This window comes from Ranitomeya imitator, chromosome 1, assembly GCF_032444005.1.
Source record: "Ranitomeya imitator isolate aRanImi1 chromosome 1, aRanImi1.pri, whole genome shotgun sequence".
NCBI classification, from domain to species: domain Eukaryota; kingdom Metazoa; phylum Chordata; class Amphibia; order Anura; family Dendrobatidae; genus Ranitomeya; species Ranitomeya imitator.
In genome coordinates this window covers 337,630,592-337,649,541 of record NC_091282.1, presented here as the reverse complement: position 1 = coordinate 337,649,541, position 18,950 = coordinate 337,630,592, and the positions used below count along the sequence as shown (strand labels likewise).

The window sequence follows — 18,950 nt, the reverse complement described above, 5'->3', positions numbered from 1 at the left end:
CAAAGAAAAGCAAGTGTCCAGTTCATCCGGCTCAGTCCTGAAGCCGTAACACACTCAGGAGGGTTTCACCTCCACACATATCTCCTGTGTAAAGGATTAGCCAGTCTTATAAAGAGCTAACCCCACCCAGTAACCCATCACATGATTAGCCATGTGGTCTGACATTACCACAGGTCCTGAAACACATATACAAGATTATGTGCAAGAAAGGAATACTCCGGGCTACATTACAGCAATCAGGCACTTATGTGGCACATACCTCCCATCGACCACAAACCCTTTAGCCATGCTACAATATATATATATATATATATACATATATATATATATATATATATATATATATATATATATATATATATATATATATATATATGTATATATATATATATATATGTGTATATATATATATATATATATCTATATATAGATCTCTCTCTCTCTCTCTCTATCTATCTATCTATCTATCTATATCCTAAATTGTGTCCTTGCAGCACGTCAGATTTCATAAGCTGGCATGTGCCCCTGCAGGAGACTCCTGTGGTTGTCATTGCTGGGCAGCTGCTATGAGTGCCAGCGCTCATAGCAGATGATCATTTTAGCTGCACATAGCAGGGCTTCAGCGCTGCTATGTGTAGAACAGAACAGGCAATCGTATGATAGCAGCTGCCAGTCTCCCATTGAGATTATTGAAGCAAGTAAAAATTGAAAAAAATATATATATTTTTTAAATATATAAAAGTTCAAATCACCCCACTTTCCACCCATTCAAAATAAAACAATAAAAAAAAGTCAAAAATACACATATTTGGCATCGCCGTGTTCAGAAACACTCAATCTATCAAAATATAAAAATAACTGATTGGTGAACAGTGTAACAAGAAAAAAAAATCAAAACGTCAGAATATTTATTTATTTATTTTTTGGTCGCTGCAGCAAAATGCAATATCAGGCGATCAAAACATCATATCTACCCCAAAATTGGTCAATGAATAAAAACGTCAGCTCGGTGCTCAAAAAATAAGCCCTCACCCAGCCTCAGTTGTCGAAAAATGGAGATTCTACTGGTCTCAGAAAATGGCATCTTTTTTTTTTTTTTTAAACTTTTTTTTTTTTCTCACTTAAATAAAAAAGAACCTTTACATGTTTGGTATCTGCAAATTCGTAATGACCAGGAGAATCATAATGGCAGGGGTCAGTCTTGACATTTAGTGACATGATGAAAAAAAAAAAACAATTATTGAATTGCACTTTTCTTTGCAATTTCACAGCACTTTAAATTTTTTCCAGTTTGCCAGTACACGATATATTAAAAACAATGGTGTCGTTCAACTCGTCCTGCAAAAAACAAGCCCAAACGCAGCCATATTGGCCTAAAAATAAAAATAAGTTATGTCTCTGGAAAGAAGGTGAGCAAAAAACGAAGACGCAAAAATGGAAAATGCCAAGGTCATAAAAGGGTTAAAGTTGTAGCCCGAAAGCCAAGTATTTAGTCCCATAATCTAAGCTATTTTGTAATATACTCATATACTCTAATATATTCATCTCCCGCCTCGACTACTGTGGCCTCCCCTGTAACACTCTTGTACTCCTCCAATCTATTTTAAACTCAGCTGCCCGACTAATCCACCTGTCCCCCTGCTATTCCCTGGCCTCTCCCCTCTGTCAATCCCTCCACTGGCTCCCCATTACCCAGGGACTCCAGTACAAAAGCCTAACCATGACATACAAGGCCATCCACAACCTGTCTCCTCCATACATCTGTGACCTCGTCTCTCGGTACTTTCCTGCAAGGAACCTCGGATCCTCACAAGATCTCCTTCTCTACTCCCCTCTTATCTCCTCTTCCCACAATCGCATACAAGATTTCTCTCGCGCATCACCCCTACTCTGGAACTCTCTACCACAACATATCAGACTTTCACCTACTATCGAAACCTTCAAAAAGAACCTGAAGAACCTACCTCTTCCGGCAAGCCTACAACCTGCAGTAACCACCGATCGACCAAACCACTGCACGACCAGCTCTATCCTCACCTACTGTATTCTCACCCATCCCTTGTAGATTGTGAGCCCTCACGGGCAGGGTCCTCTCTCCTCCTGTACCAGCTGTGACATGTATTGTTTAAGATTATTGTACTTGTTTTTATTGTGTATACCTCTCCTCACATGTAAAGCGCCATGGAATAAATGGCGCAATAATAATAATTTAATAATAACAATAATAATAATAATATACTTGCTTTGCTTTAAAAATTTCTTACAGTTCCCTAACTACACTATCTAACTACTTTTGATTTTTTTTTTCTCTACTTCCTGTCTCATGATGATGATGATTCCTTTGAGTATCCCCAGTGCATGCTGGGATACTCAAAGAAAGCATCATCAAGGGGAAGAGGCTGCGGTCACTGTCACAGCCCTGTCCCCTCCCTGAAATGAACCAACATCAGTGCTACCCCTGCTGTGTACCCGAGGGTCTTCCTTGTGCAGTGTCTCCCTCTGTGCTCTGTGAGATGAGCGCGGCCTACGGTCTGTTGTCTGCTTAGCTGAATAGTAATAAGCCGGCAGCAGAACGGTGTCATTATACCCAGCAGAGACTTGTGACGTCACCTGGGGGGTGGCACTAGTCCTCCTGCACACTAGGTATAGTGACACCGCTCTGCTACCGGCTTATTACTATTCAGCTAAGCTGACAACAGACCGAACGCTGCGCTCATCGCACAGGTCACAGAGGGAGACACTGCACAAGGGTGACCCTCGGGGACACAGCAGGGGCAGCAGCGCTCAGAAACCAGCATCACTGTTCAGGTAAGGGGCGGGGCTGTGACAGTGACCACAGCCTCTGCCCCTTGAAGATGCATTGTTTGAATATCCCAGCATGCACAAATCGTCATCAGACAGGAGAAAAAAAATATAAAAAGGAAATTTCTGTGTACTAACCGTAAAATCTCTTTCTCTTAGCCTCTAATTGGGGGACACAGGACCATGGGTGTTATGCTGCTGTCCACTAGGAGGCGACACTATGCATAATCTGAAAAAGATTAACCGTGGCTCCTCCTCTGCAGTATACACCCTTGGACGGCATCAGCCTTCTCCAGTTTTGTGCAAAAGCAGTAGGAGGAACGTGGAACGTGACATGAATAACTTAACCATGCCTATAAGAAGGCAACTATGTACGAGCTCAAGAAAACAATATGAGAACTCAACAGTAACAACAGCCCGGAAAGGGCAACAGGGGGGAAGCTGTGTCCCCCAATTAGAGGCTAAGAGAAACAGATTTTACAGTGAGTACACAAAAATCTCCTTTACTCTGTCGCCTCTTTGGGGGACACAGGACCATGGGACGTCCCAAAGCAGTCCCTGGGTGTGAAGCAATGGACGAATATTGTGTAGACAGGCCCCTACATTTGGGGCACCGCCGCCTGCAGAACACATCTACCCAGGCTCGCGTTCGCTGAGGACTGGGTATGAACTTTGTAATGTTTAGTAAACGTGTGTAGGCTAGTCCAAGGGGCCGCCTTAAACACTTGTTGTGCCGAAGCCTGGTGCCGAATGGCCCAGGAGGCCTCTACCGCCTGTGTAGAGTGTGCCGTAATACCGGCTGGAAGAGGAGAATTCTTAAGGCGGTAGGCGTCTTGTATGGTCGATTTGATCCACCTGGCAAGGGTAGCTTTGGAAGCTGGCAGACCCTTGCGGCCGCCTTCCGGAAGAAGGAAAAGAGAATCAGACTTCCGGAAGGACGCAGTCCTAGACACATATATACGCAATGCCCTGACAAGGTCAAGCGTATGCAGAGCCTTCTCCACTCTATGAACAGGGACCGGACAAAGGGAAGGCAGAGAAATTTCCTCATTGAGGTGGAGGTTGGATACAACCTTCGGAAGGAAGGATGGGACCGTACGGAGGACTACCTTGTCCTGGTGAAAAACCAGAAAGGGCCGTCTGCAGGATAGTGCTGTCAGTTCAGACACCCTGCGTAGCGAGGTGATTGCCACCAGGAAAACCACCTTCTGGGATAGAAGGCGGAGCGGAACCTCTTTAAGGGGTTCAAAGGGTGGTTCCTGCAATGCTGTTGGGACCAGTTGAGGGCCCACGTTTCTAGTGGTCGTCTGTAGGGGGGAACCAATATGGAACCTCCCTGAAGAAATGTCCTTACATGCGGCTTGGTAGCAATGCGCCTTTGAAAAAGCACTGAGAGGGCTGACACGTGGCTCTTAAGCGAGCCCAGGGACAGCCTGGCCTTCAGACCCGAGTGGAGAAAACCAAGTACTTTGGGGAGGGAATGGGGTCTGGCCACGAGATTCGCACCAGGTTAAAAAAGCTTTCCAGGTACAGTAATAAATCTTGGCAGAGGCAGGCTTCTCTGCCCTGTTCATGGTCCTTATGACGTCCAGCGAGAGCCCTGCCTGGATTAGAACCCAGGTTTCAAGGACCACGCCGTCAAAGTGAGGGCCCCTGAGTTCTGGTGGTAGAACGGGCCTTGTGATAGAAGGTCCGGGCGGTCGGGGAGGCGCCAGGGGGTGTCTGCTGTAAGTTGTACGATGTCGGCGTACCATGTACGTCTGGGCCAGTCCGGTGCGATTAGGATGTTTGGAACTCCCTCTTGCATGATCTTCATCACTACTCTGGATATCAGGGGGAGAGGTGGAAAAATGTACAGAAGCTGGAACTGGGTCCAGTCCTGAACCAGAGCATCTGCTCCGAGCGACCGCGGATCGTGTGTTCTGGCCATGAAGTTGGAGACCTTGGCATTGAAGTGGGATGCCATTAGGTCCATATCCGAAGTCCCCGAGCGATGGCAGATCTGGCGAAAAATTTCAGGATGGAGAGACCACTCTCCCGAGTCTATTCCTTGTCGGCTGAGGAAGTCTGTTTCCCAGTTGTCCACACCCGGAATGTGGACCGCCGAGAGAACCGACCCTGTGTTCTCCACCCAGTAGATGATGTGTGACACTTCTCACATCGCCTGGGTACTGTGGGTCCCCCCTTGGTGATTCACATATGCCACAGCCGTGGCATTGTCCGACTGTATTCTGATGAGGCTGCAGAGGCTGCCAGTAAGTGATGGAAGGCCCTCAATGCCAGAAGGATGGCACGAATTTCCAGGATGATGATGGACATGGTCGCTTCCACTGGGGACCACTTGCCCTGTGCCCTGTGGTGTAGGTGCACCCCAACCCGTCAGGCTCGCATTGGGGGTCAGAACCTTCCATTGACCTGTGAGAAAGGATTTCCCCTTTGCTAGTGAGGTTGGCTTGAGCCACCAGTGCAGGGACCTCCTGGTTGACGACGTTAGCCGGAACTCCCTGTCGAGAGAGAAGGGGTTCTTGTCCCAGGACTTGAGGATGGCTAGTTGGAGAGGCCTGCGGTGAAACTGGGCAAATGGGACCACTTCTATTGCTGCCCACATCCTGCCGAGGACTCTCATAGCAAACCGGAGCGATCGAGGGGGTTTGCGGATGAGTGTGCCTTTTCCTTGGGAAGGAGCACTAGACCCCTGGAGGTGTTGAATAGCATTCCCAGGAAGGTCAGAGACTGACTCTGGGTTGGTGATGACTTTTGTAGGTTGACTAACCAGCCAATGCGACTCAGTGTCGATTGTGATTGAGACGCTGAGCTCGCAGTCCTTGAAGGTGGGAGCCTTGATGAGTAGATCGTCCAGGTATGGAACGACTACTATGCCTCTGTAGTGCATGATGTCCATGGTGGCTGCCATGACTTTGGTGAACACTCTGGGAGCCGTGGCGAGTCTGATCGGGACAGCCACGAACTGGTAGTGGTCCTGGTCGATTGCGAACCTGAGAAATCTCTGATGGGCAGGTGCAATAGGTATATGCAGGTATGCATCTTGAATGTCTATGGAGGTGAGATATTCTCACTTCTCCATGGACGCAATGATGGACCGAAGGGACCCCAGGGGGAAGTGATGGACCCGTACATATTTGTTGAGCTGTTTTAGGTCCAATATGGGCCGTACACTGCCTCCTTTCTTGGGAACTACGAATAGATTGGAGTAGAACCCTCAGAAGCGCTCGGCTGTGGGGACCGGTACTATGACTCCTGCTTGAAAAAACGAGACCGCTTGGTGGAAGGCATGAGCCTTGGCTGGTGGTTTTGGGGGGACAGAGAGGAAGAATCGGTCCGGTGGGTTGGAGGTGAACTCTATCTTGTATCCGGAAGACACTAGTTCCCTGACCCACCTGTCTTCTGTAATAGGCAGCCACATTTGATGAAAGAGCAAAAGTCGGCCACCCTACGGGTAAGGTGTCTTCCGGAGTCCGTGAGTCATGATGAGGAAAAAGTCTGAGATTTTCCTCCTTTGGGCTTAGACTGGCCTGCTTTTGACTGCCAGGTCTTGTCCGACCTTTGCGTTGAACGTGAGTTGTCCCTGCGTTGGGAACGGTTATGATTTTGTGCTGGACGCGAGACGGACCAGGCTGGAGTTCCAAACTGAGTAGCTGATACTGTTTGAAAGTTTGAAATTAGGTCCCAAAAAGGGCTCCTCTAGGTGTGGCGCTGGGGTATCCTACTTCCTGGAAGCCACACACTTCCAGGAAGCAGGATACCTCAGCGCCACACCTAAAGGAGCCCTTTTTGGGACCTAATTTCAAACTTTCAAACAGTATCAGCTACTCGGTTTGAGAAAGACCCGGAATTGGGTCGAAACGTCACTTTTTTTCTTATCCTGCTGTATGTGTACATATATTTGAATGTCAAACACATGTGAATAAATACACCACTTTGCAAGCTATAACCCAAGAGAGTGCGGCTGTTTTCTCGCTTAATTGACTGGAATTGGGTTCTTCCCAAGTACAGCCTGCACCACCTGATTTGCTGAGTGTGCTCCATTCCCTTGAACTTCTGCGGGAAGGGGTACCTTGCCTCCAGGTATTTGCGATTAGCGAATTTTTTCTCAGGCTGTGAGAGCTGCTTTTTAAGGATCGCCTTAAACTCTGGGTGGTTAGAGAAAACCTTAGGCGGCTTCATAGCTCCTTCAAAGGAAATCTCGTGTTCTGGGACCTCTGGTGGCGGATTAGAAATGTCCAGCACCTGATGGATGGAAGAGATTATGTCCTCAACTAGCACTGTATTGCTAGAGGCCATTGGGATCAGGGACCTCTCCATTTCCCGGTCTGAGTCACAGATGCCTTCCGAATCCTGTGTATCACTGAGGCATCCCCTGCTGGGTGAGCTGGGGCGGAGGCCTTCTCTGCTCGGGGATTGCGGAGATCTGCATTGTCTGCCCCTGGAAGGGGATGGTCCGGATGACCTAGAACTACGGTGTCTCTCCCTAGAAGGGGATGACCGTGTGCTATGGGATGATGCAGATGGACTTGACCTATGGGTCCGCTTGCATCCTGACCTAGACGTGGATGTGACAGGGTCGTCCTGTCCCTGAGTCAAGCTCTCCCTTTGCTGGGTAGCGGTCATAGCCGAGGCATGACTCTGCAGAGCCTGAAGCAATGTGGAGGTTAGGTTATCTATAGACTGCGTCATAGATTGCGACATTTGAGTGACCCATTCCGGCGTGGCATTAGGCACCGAAGCATTGGCAGGGGCTTTTTGGAGCTCTGACACCGTAGTCTGGATGCAGCACTGGCACTGCTGGTACGTGTGTACGTGTACGTCCAGGACTGGTGAGAGCAGTCCTGCAGGCTGTGCAATATGCATAATAGCAGTCCTGCCTGGTTCTTTTGGACCTTGAGCCCGGCATAGTGCACAGAGTGCAGAAGGGCTGCCTATGCAGAGGACCCTACAGGGGTGCTATGCAGAGGAACCTATAGGGGGTCTTATAGGAATATGGATTCACAGCCGAGTAAAAAAAAACCTAGCTGTGATCTTACCCCACCAGTTTGCCCCTAGGTCCAGCGCCAAAGATCCACAGTCCTGTGCCCCCCGGAGACTGGCTGGCCTGGTTCTGCTCACCGGGATAGGCAGGGTTAATCCTTGTCCTGCAGCAGAAATGGCCGCCGAGAAGAAGAGGAAGGGGGAGAAGGGGTCGGAGAGCTGAAAAAGGGCGGCAAAGCTGTGAACAAAACGCGCCTTTTCTGTCTTGATCCACCCCTCTATGACACTGTAGAGTGTCATATTTGTTATCCGGGGGGCGGAGAGGAGGCGGTGGCTTCGGCTAGGCCGAAGCCGCGTCCTAAATTAGATGCCTGATGCCCAGAAAGGCTCCAGGCCGGTGCGGAAGTCCGGGAAGGGGTCTGATCTGAACCGGACCCCTGCGGATTTAAAGGCAGGATAGCAGTGGGGGCTATAAGCGGAAGGGGACCCTGTGAGGGGTCCCCCTGAGGCACTATAGAGCTGGTGCTGCCACAGAGACAGGGTAGCAGGGAGCCCTGTGTCTCTATTGTGCCATGCCTGCCTGCACTAACACCCCCCAGCCCCAACAGGAGCCCGCAGCTGGGCTGGGGTCTCTGGATGCAGCCGCAGTGTGCTGGCCCATGTTGGGAGCTGCTGGGTGCTGCCTGTACAGGCCCTACCTGAGGCGTCTCAACCTAATGCCCCTAGAGGGGGATTAGGGAGGGTGCTTCTGTCACCATCAGGGGGCTTTATCCTCGCCTCGACCTCAAGCCAGAAACCAAAAGGTATTGGGGTAGGAGGGGGGGGGGGGGGGGTCTCGACTTCGAACCAGCATCCGAGGGACTGGGGAAGGAGCGACATGGGGAATGGCCATCTCGACTTCACCCGGGCACCCCGTAATAGGGGGCCGAGGAAGCAGCCATGCCGGGAGTCTCGCAGGAGACCCACTTTTCTTCATCTGTAATCCCGTCTGAAAAAAACGGAGTAAAAAAATTTTTTTTTGGTGTGCCTCCTATACGACACTAAGGAACAACTAGAGAAGGCTGACGCCGCCCAGGGGTGTATACTGCAGAGGAGGAGCCACAGTTAGTCTTTTTCAGATTATGCATAGTGTCGCCTCCTAGTGGACAGAAGCAGAACACAAATGGTCCTGTGTCCCCCAATGAGGCAACAGAGTAAGTAGTTAAATAGCGTAGTTAAAGAATGGTAGGGAATTTTTAATACAAGTATATTAGAAAATAGCTTAGATTATGGGACTAAATAGATAGGGAAAAATTATTTGCATTCAGACCACCCATTTAAAGGGGTTGTCCTGTGAAAACTGATAAGCCTGCTGTCACTGTGTGACTTCAGATTTATGAATCGCTCCAGCGCACGCACTGTGCATTGCGGGGATTCGCCGATTTCAGACAAGGGCAAGTGGCGGCCGCCTAGCTCCATACACTTGTACTGACACGACGAGCCAGCGGGCGTGTCCAAATAGTTTGTATGTAAAAATAATAATACCAGAAATATATCAAAACCCAATTTAAACAATAGCCTATTTCTGATGAGACATTCCTTTAAAGGGAACCTGTCACCCCCAAAATCGAAGGTGAGCTAAGCCCACCAGCATCAGGGGCTTATCTACATCATTCTGGAATGCTGTAGATAAGCCCCCGATGTATCCAAAAAAATGAGAAAAAGAGGTTAGATTATACCCACCCAGGGGCGGTCCCGGTACGATGGGTGTCGCGGTCTGGGGCAGGTGCCTGGCCTCTCTGACCTTTCCCGGCGCCTGCGCACTGCAGTACTTTGCTCTGCCTTCAACAGGGCAGGCAAAGTACGCCTGCCCCAGAGCTGCAGCATGACTACTAGAAGAGGAAGTCATCGTAAGAAGATGGGAGGCCCCGGACTGTACCGCAGCGGGACCGCACCCTGGGTGAGTATAATCTAACCTTTTTTTCACATCTTTCAGGATACATCAGGGGCTTATCTACAGCATTCCAGAATGCTGTAGATAAGCCCCTGATGCTGATGGGCTTAGCTCACCTTCAATTTTGGGGGTGACAGGTTTCCTTTAAGGTAAATAGCAGCAAGCTATAGCAATGTGAAAACAGCAAAAAAAAAGAAATACAAACACTGGTATAGGAGGTGTTCAATCCATCAGCTCTTGCCACCATTATAAGTCCAATGACCTTGATGATTCAAAAGCTAAATCATCCTAGCTGAATAGGTGTATTGTAATGACATGATCGCTGATACACCAAAATCACCCTAATAGCAGGTACCTCAGCATATTGGCTACCCATCTCTGCTCATGGACATGGCACGTATATCTCCCTTGGCTACAAGACATAATATCTGTAAACGTCCCCAAGAGTGTTGCATATTTAAAATGGTTGTTTCTTTTGATTTGTTATGTATTTGACTACTCCTTTAATGGAGACTTTTTACAATGATTGTCTGTACACATTTAAATAGTATGTGACTTTCATGCCTTTTTCTCTGCAGTTCTTATCTCTTCCGTCTTATGGCCGTTATCGTTCATCATGGAGATATGCACTCAGGACATTTTTTTACTTATCGACGTTCACCTCCAGCTGCTAAGACCCCTAAACATCTCAGTCAGCAGTGGTTGTGGGTTTCTGATGATACTGTGCGCAGGGCAAACATACAGGAGGTCCTCTCTTCCAATGCTTACCTGCTGTTTTATGAGCGTGTTCGGTCTCAGTCACAAGTTCAACGAAGTGAGATTCGGGCAGAAGAATAAATTTGATAAATTGGGAAAAGACGTGCATTTCAACTTCGTATACTCTTGTCAACCTTGTGTTTAATCATGGATCCTAAACAAATTTAAAGTAGAATTCCTGTCCTTTGATTGGCGTGTGTCTGCTGCCTCATTTCTCTGCCTACCCATGAGAATTTCTTATTTGGATCGATATATCATATGGTATGTTTTTTACTGGGTGTCAATTTTTGGAATAATACCGTTTGCTGTACTATTTCATTTAGCCAAAGAAACAAACTCTTACTGCTGAACGGAGTCCATACTGGCTCCTGTCCAGTGAATGGTGCTGTACGGATATATTTAACCTCTGTATGTACATGCAGTGAAGTTTGCCCAGTACTGTGCTACACTAGTGGCTCTAATTTCTAATCCTGGCAGGTGGAGTTAATAATGTAGGTCACTGTATTCCTCGCATTTCTATCAGAAAAGAAAAAAAACATTAATTTATATAGTATAAGGTAATTTCTCAAACAGCCTGGCAGAGGTAGTGGTGTGAAGACCAGGCACAATATAATTTAAACTGTTGATAGTGATCTTACAGAATCCGTAATGTATGAAATTGTAGCATTAGAGATGATGAACATCTAGCAGCTGATATTTGCTGCTCGCTCTGGCTGCATCATTTCAGCCATATACAGTCATGGCCAAAAGTATTGACACCCCTGCAATTCTGTCAGATAATACTCATTTTCTTCCTGAAAATGATTGCAAACACAAACTATTTGGTATTATCTTCATTTAATTTGTCTTAAATGAAAAAAAAACACAAAAAGAATTGTCCTAAAGCCAAATTGGATATAATTCCACACCAAACATAAAAAAGGGGGTGGACAAAAGTATTGACACTGTTCGAAAAATCATGTGATGCTTCTCTAATTTGTGTAATTAACAGCACCTGTAACTTACCTGTGGCACCTAACAGGTGTTGTCAATAACTAAATCACACTTGCAGACAGTTGACATGGATTAAAGTTGACTCAACCTCTGTCCTGTGTCCTTGTGTGTACCACATTGAGCATGGAGAAAAGAAAGAAGACCAAAGAACTGTTTGAGGACTTGAGAAACCAAATTGTGAGGAAGCATGAGCAATCTCAAGGCTACAAGTCCATCTCCAAACACCTGAATGTTCCTGTGTCTACCGTGCGCAGTGTCATCAAGAAGTTTTAAGCCCATGGCACTGTGGCTAACCTCCCTAGATGTGGACGGAACAGAAAAATTGACAGATTTCAACGCAAGATTGTGCGGATGTTGGATAAAGAACCTCGACTAACATCCAAACAAGTTCAAGCTGCCCTGCAGTCCGAGGGTACAACAGTGTCAACCTGTACTATCTGTCGGCGTCTGAATGAAAAGGGACTGTATGGTAGGAGACCCAGGAAGACTCCACTTCTTACCCCGAGACATAAAAAAGCCAGGCTGGAGTTTGCCAAAACTTACCTGAAAAAGCCTAAAATGTTTTGGAAGAATGTTCTCTGGTCAGATGAGACAAAAGTAGAGCTTTTTGGCCAAAGGCATCAACATAGAGTTAACAGGAGAAAAAAAGAGGCATTCAAAGAAAAGAACACGGTCCCTACAGTCAAACATGGTGGAGGTTCCCTGATGTTTTGGGGTTGCTTTGCTGCCTCTGGCACTGGACTGCTTGACTGTGTGCATGGCATTATGAAGTCTGAAGACTACCAACAAATTTTGCAGCATAATGTAGGGCCCAGTGTGAGAAAGCTGGGTCTCCCTCAGAGGTCATGGGTCTTCCAGCAGGACAATGACCCAAAACACACTTCAAAAAGCACTAGAAAATGGTTTGAGAGAAAACACTGGAGACTTTTAAGGTGGCCAGCAATGAGTCTAGACCTGAATCCCATAGAACACCTGTGGAGAGATCTAAAAATGGCAGTTTGGAGAAGGCACCCTTCAAATATCAGGGACCTGGAGCAGTTTGCCAAAGAAGAATGGTCTAAAATTCCAGCAGAGCATTGTAAGAAACTCATTGATGGTTACCGGAAGCGGTTGGTCGCAGTTATTTTGGCTAAAGGTTGTGCAACCAAGTATTAGGCTGAGGGTGCCAATACTTTTGTCTGGCCAATTTTTGGAGTTTTGTGTGAAATGATCAATGTTTTGCTTTTTGCTTCATTCTCTTTTTTTTTTTTCATTTAAGACAAATTAAATGAAGATAATACCAAATAATTTGTGTTTGCAATCATTTTCAGGAAGAAAATGAGTATTATCTGACAGAATTGCAGGGGTGTCAATACTTTTGGCCATGACTGTATGTTTAACTCTGAAACCTTGTCGACCATTAAAGAAAAACCGTTTAATAGCCACTCGGGAAGGAGCTGCACAGACTGGTTGGATAGGTGCTTTCCTGGCGGCTTCTCCGCACCTGCTCTTCTGGAGAGACCTGTCACTCCAGGGGAGCGGCTGGGGGGAGAAGCCACCAGCGACCTGCCTCTCCTAGTCTCCTGAGCGTCTTGGTTCCTTACAGCTGTCAAACTTTGTTCTTCTCTTAAACACTGCAGTGTTTGAGTTGCACATATAAGGCAGAAATCATGCATCCATCGACTGATACATGCTCCCTGTGGATCAGGCAGTATGTCTCAACTGTCATGTTCACTTTAAAGCAGAATTATTATTTACAAGCACCTCACAATGGTTTATTTGTACCTGTTAACTTCCCCACCAATGAGCTATCTGTAACGAAAAGAACTAAAGACTGTAGCCATAATGGGCACCAGATTTGCAGTATACATTTACATAAGTGGGAAAGTAGGTAAAATCTCCACCTATTATATTTTTTACAATAACATTTTCCACTTATTCAATATGTATTAGAAGATATTAATGTACTATCAGTTAATGCTCATCTGGCTGGTAAATTTAACAGTGATGAGAAATATGTCCCCAACCCTGCCAATCAATTTTGATTATTCAGGTAATATATACCACCTTCTGTTTTTATTCCCTCAAAAGTGCCACAAAAGATCATTTTATTGATGTATGTATTGCCTTTTTTTGTATATAGGTGTATATAAGAGATATTTATTCTTATCTGGAGAAATTGTACTAAATGACTTATTCTCCTGACTAATTTTAATATGTTAAATAACATTGATAATAAAGATGTTTTGTTGAAGAAGGTTCCCTTATGATGAGATTTTTTTTTTTTTTCTTGGATGGTAACGGACTGTATATTGAATTTTGAGAAGGAAACCATCTTCAGTCTCAGAGGTTTAGCAGCCCTTGCCTTTTTTTTTCTTTTCAATTGATTGAATTCACACAGATCAAAACTTCTGACGTGATCCTATAACCAAGTTTTTTGAAAGCACGTCTACAAATAATTTTTTTTTTTAAAAGAACCAGTAAGTATTTATATGTTGCACTGTAATACTGATGCCAACATTTGATCACATTTTAATTGTCTGAAACCAGTGGTATTTATTTGTTCATTTTTTTAAGACATAATAAAAGTGCTGTGCGAATGGGAAAAAAAAAATAAGCCTCAAAATTAATATATGAAATATAGATTCACCTGGTGTAGCACCAAGCCTCACAACATCTCCTTTTTGAACTGGATATTCACATCAATCAATTGCTGTGAGTGACAGTCTCATCAACATCTATTTTACATTCAATCATTCCCTGATCCATTTCCTAGCAGAGTTGAACATCATGGTTGATTATATTGAAATGTTTTGCTATTGCAGTTGATAGTCAAATCTGTTTACGGGGTTTAATTTTTCGAAATGTTAGATTAACTCTGGGAGCAAGCACTTTTCTTCTGACTGGGAGGCTGTGGTACCAATAGACATTGGTTGGGAAGTTCATCATAAGCAAGCTGCCATGCTCCAGCTCCAGCTTCACAGGTTCAATCTTACGCACAGAATGTTTGCTTCTGGAGTCCTTGTGTTTGAAGATAAAATCTCTACATGCACCAAATGACACAGAAGCAATGGGACTTTGAGGAAGCAACTCTTTTTCGTCATCCCTGTGATCACCAATATGATCATTACCATCCTTATATCTGGAAAAAAAATAAATAGGATTAAATATAACCATTTAACAAAAATGTCAAAATATGTAACTGTTGTGGTGCATTTAAATAGATTATCTTAACTGAGACATCGAAATCTTTTTTTTTTCAGGGTAAAAAAAGAGTACTGCCAGAGCTGTGGACCATTAAAGATAGCAGAAAGTCCCGCAACTATCTGCTGCATATGAATATACCCCAATAAGACCATGCATATGTCCTGTCTCGACCTTAGGTTTAATTATCCAAGCTAATAGCATGCATCATAGATCTCTATGATGCAGACAGTTCTGGTCATTAGACTCATCTTTGGTAGTACCTTAGGTCGATCTTACACTTCAGGCCATATCCACTTTAAATGCAGATTTGAAAAAGATAACAGTCAGCTCTGAAAAGAGGCATGCCTTATATTAGAAAAAACCTATAGCAAAAATTCTCCAAAATATGTATGGGATTTTAAAAAGCACATTCAGGTATATTGTACTGTACCAAATCTACAACAAAAATGCACCATGTCCACACATTGAGCCTAAAGACATTCAAAATTATGTATTTCAGCTCAGCTTTACCTGTTGATAAGAACAAAGTTGAAAATGTGTCCTGTGGCCATTTGTACTCTCTCCCTTATAAGGTCCAGCACAGGAAGCCAAGGTTTAGGAGACAATGTGATGCCGGAAAATGTGTAGGTTAATCCTTCATCACCAAAAGTCACCTGTTTCCGTGGAACATTATGCCATTTTCCATATACTTGAACTTTACTCATTTCACCTGCAAATTTAAGAAAGAACATAGTAGCTCAAGCCAACGGTAGAAAGTTATTTTTTCAGACAAGCCAAAATACAGGTATAAAAGTGTGAAAGACACACTTATATGTAGACTTTAGAATGTTTTCCACTTTGGACAAGGCCTTCTCACATGGATTCTCTATTTTGCATTGTCAGATCTGCCAACCAGCCTCTGACCGTTGCAGAATAACTTGTTCATGACCTTACTGGTTAGTGATACTTAACATAATTTAATTTCCACACTATGTACAGTGGCTTGCAAAAAGTATTCACCACGTTATTTTACCTATTTAGTTACATTACCACCTGTGTTTAAATATTTTTGTAATCTGATTTATGTGTGATCAGGGCCGCCATCAGGGCATTACAGCCGTGACTGGCGTAAGGGGCCCGGTGAGCAGAGGGGGCCCGCATCGGGCCCCCTCTTACCTGCTCACCGGGCCCCTACCGGAAGCCGCAGGCTGAACCGGGCCCTTAGCGGCGGCCGGCGCTGCAGCTGTACGCTATTGACATGCGGGCCCGCGCCCGCACGTCAATAGTTAACAGCCGCCAGCCGCAGCGTGCAGGTCGCCGGCGTCTGACGTCATTGTCAGTCGCCGGCGAGTGCACAGTGCAGCTGCGTGGAGAGAGGAGCGCGGCAGGTAAGTAGAACTTTTTTTTTTTTCTATTAAGAGCGAAGAGCGGAGAGCGGCGATCGGGGGGGGTTGGGGCAGAAGGCTGGACACAGAGGGGGCAGAAGGCCGCTGGACACAGAGGGGGCAGAAGGCCGCTGGACACAGGGGGGCAGAAGGCTGCTGGACACAGAGGGGGCAGAAGGCCGCTGGACACAGGGGGGCAGAAGGCCGCTGGACACAGAGGGGGCAGAAGGCCGCTGGACACAGGGGGGCAGAAGGCCGCTGGACACAGGGGGGCAGAAGGCAGCTGGACACGGGGGCAGAAGGCAGCTGGACACAGAGGGGGCAGAAGGCAGCTGGACACGGGGGCAGAAGGCAGCTGGACACAGAGGGGCAGAAGGCAGCTGGACACAGGGGGGCAGAAGGCCGCTGGACACAGGGGGGCAGAAGGCAGCTGGACACAGGGGGGCAGAAGGCAGCTGGACACAGGGGGGCAGAAGGCAGCTGGACACAGAGGGGGCAGAAGGCAGCTGGACACAGAGGGGGCAGAAGGCAGCTGGACACAGGGGGGCAGTAAAGCTGGACACAGGGGGGCAGTAAAGCTGGACACAGGGGGGCAGAAGGCAGCTGGACACAGAGGGGGCAGAAGGCAGCTGGACACAGGGGGGCAGAAGGCAGCTGGACACAGAGGGGGCAGAAGGCAGCTGGACACAGGGGGGCAGAAGGCAGCTGGACACAGGGGGGCAGAAGGCAGCTGGACACAGAGGGGGCAGAAGGCAGCTGGACACAGGGGGGCAGTAAAGCTGGACACAGAGGGGGCAGAAGGCAGCTGGACACAGGGGGGCAGAAGGCAGCTGGACACAGATGGGGCAGAAGGCAGCTGGACACAGAGGGGGCAGAAGGCAGCTGGACACAGGGGGGCAGAAGGCAGCTGGACACAGGGGGCAGAAGGCAGCTGGACACGGGGGCAGAAGGCAGCTGGACACAGAGGGGGCAGAAGGCAGCTGGACACAGAAGGGCAGTAAAGCTGGACACGGGGGGCAGAAGGCTGGACACGGGGGGCAGAAGGCTGGACACAGGGGGGCAGTAAAGCTGGACACAGGGGGGGCAGAAGGCTGGACACAGAGGGGGCAGTAAAGCTGGACACAGGGGGCAGTAAAGCTGGACACAGAGGGGGCAGTAAATCTGGACACAGAGGGGGCAGTAAATCTGGACACAGAGGGGGCAGTAAATCTGGACACAGAGGGGGCAGTAAATCTGGACACAGAGGGGGCAGTAAATCTGGACACAGAGGGGGCAGTAAATCTGGACACAGAGGGGGCAGTAAATCTGGACACAGAGGGGGCAGTAAATCTGGACACAGGGGGCAGTAAATCTGGACACAGAGGGGGCAGTAAATCTGGACACAGAGGGGGCAGTAAATCTGGACACAGAGGGGGCAGTAAATCTGGACACGGGGGGGGGGCAGAAAGCTGGACGGGGGGGGCGGGGCAGAAAGCTGGACACGGGGGGGGCAGAAAGCTGGACACATGGGGGGCAGAAAGCTGGACACATGGGGGGCAGAAAGCTGGACACATGGGGGGCAGAGTGCTGGACAGAGATGGGGCAGAGTGCTGGACAGAGATGGGGCAGAGTGCTGGACAGAGATGGGGCAGAGTGCTGGACAGAGATGGGGCAGAGTGCTGGACAGAGATGGGGCAGAGTGCTGGACAGAGATGGGGCAGAGTGCTGGACAGAGATGGGGCAGAGTGCTGGACAGAGATGGGGCAGAGTGCTGGACAGAGATGGGGCAGAGTGCTGGACAGAGATGGTGCAGGATTGGAAACAGATGGGGCAGGATGGATACGATGGAGACAGATGGGGCAGGATGGGGAGATCATATGGGGTAGAATGGATACTCATGAGGGCAGGATAGGAGAACATATGGCTGGAGCCTGAAATGAGACACACGGTGGCCAGGATGGCGAATATTACCATAGGGGCTAATTAAGGGATATTATTATTGCAGTGATGTATTTATTTTATTTTTTGAGTATACTGTTTTAAATGGGGGGGGCGGTCCTGTTACTGTGTAGAGTGATACTATGTTGCCTTCTTCATGTGGTGTAATGTAGAAGTTGGGAAAATTAAGTAATGTGTTCTACAAGCGGAACTCGAGATAACTGTTTTATTTCCTGCAGAGACGAGTCCTGGCTGGATAAAGTGATGGCGGTCTGTGCTGGATGAAAGATGAAGGACTTCACCTAGAGACGTCACTGGTGAGTCAGTGTTACCTATACACTTACACTATACACTGTATACTATATACAGAGGTCCTGTGTACAATGTCACCAGTGATCACTGTATTATCTATACATTATATACAGAGCTCCTGTGTGTAATGTCACCAGTGATCACTGTATTACCTGTACACAGACACTGCTTACTAATTACAGATCTCCTGTGCATAATGGCACTGATGGTGATAGTATTGTGGGTTTTTTTGTATTACTGATCAGTATTGTAGTATTCAGTCATTGTTGGTAATATGTGGTCTGGTCATGATGTGGAGGTAATATGTGGTCTGGTCATGGTGTAGCGGTATTTGTTCCTTGTATTTTATATTATTCGATCACTGTGGTGGTAATATGTCATCTGGTCATAGTGTTGTGGTATTTGTTCCTTGTATGTAGTATTATAGGTCATTTTAAAAATTGAAAAATAAATAAAAATATACCTAAATTGTATTGCATATTTTAACAAATATTTAGTAGGTTACAGTAGAGTAGGGCCCGGCCAAAAGTGTCTACCTTGTTGTGGTGGCGGCTTAAAAAATCTTTTGGCCAAAACAAAAGCTGCCGGCTATATGTGTGATCTGGTGATGGGAACTGTCAATGTGTGATAGGTGAGAAGTGGAGATTTTCCAAGAGAGAGTGGTGGGACTGTGGACAGTTCGTGGGGTGGAGCCTGGAGGC

At 46.9% G+C, this 18,950-nt stretch overlaps 2 protein-coding genes across 3 annotated transcripts in view; one reads left to right on the top strand and one right to left on the bottom strand.

Annotated features, from left to right (window-relative positions):
• The window catches only part of USP30 (ubiquitin specific peptidase 30), a 103,306-nt gene extending 89,240 nt beyond the window's left edge, over window positions 1-14,066 (top strand). For both annotated transcript variants that reach the window (XM_069759549.1, XM_069759559.1), the window contains exon 13: window positions 10,300-14,066. In XM_069759549.1, the coding sequence (XP_069615650.1) occupies window positions 10,300-10,558 (259 nt within the window). In that variant the 3' untranslated portion in view covers window positions 10,559-14,066. The remainder of the gene's footprint in view (window positions 1-10,299) is intronic.
• Window positions 14,039-18,950, bottom strand: part of ALKBH2 (alkB homolog 2, alpha-ketoglutarate dependent dioxygenase) — a 58,876-nt gene continuing 53,964 nt past the window's right edge. Inside the window, exons 3-4 of the mRNA XM_069759586.1 lie at window positions 15,167-15,365; window positions 14,039-14,591 (exon numbers count right to left, since the gene is read on the bottom strand). Coding sequence (XP_069615687.1) covers window positions 14,282-14,591; window positions 15,167-15,365 — 509 coding nt within the window. The 3' untranslated portion in view covers window positions 14,039-14,281. The remainder of the gene's footprint in view (window positions 14,592-15,166; window positions 15,366-18,950) is intronic.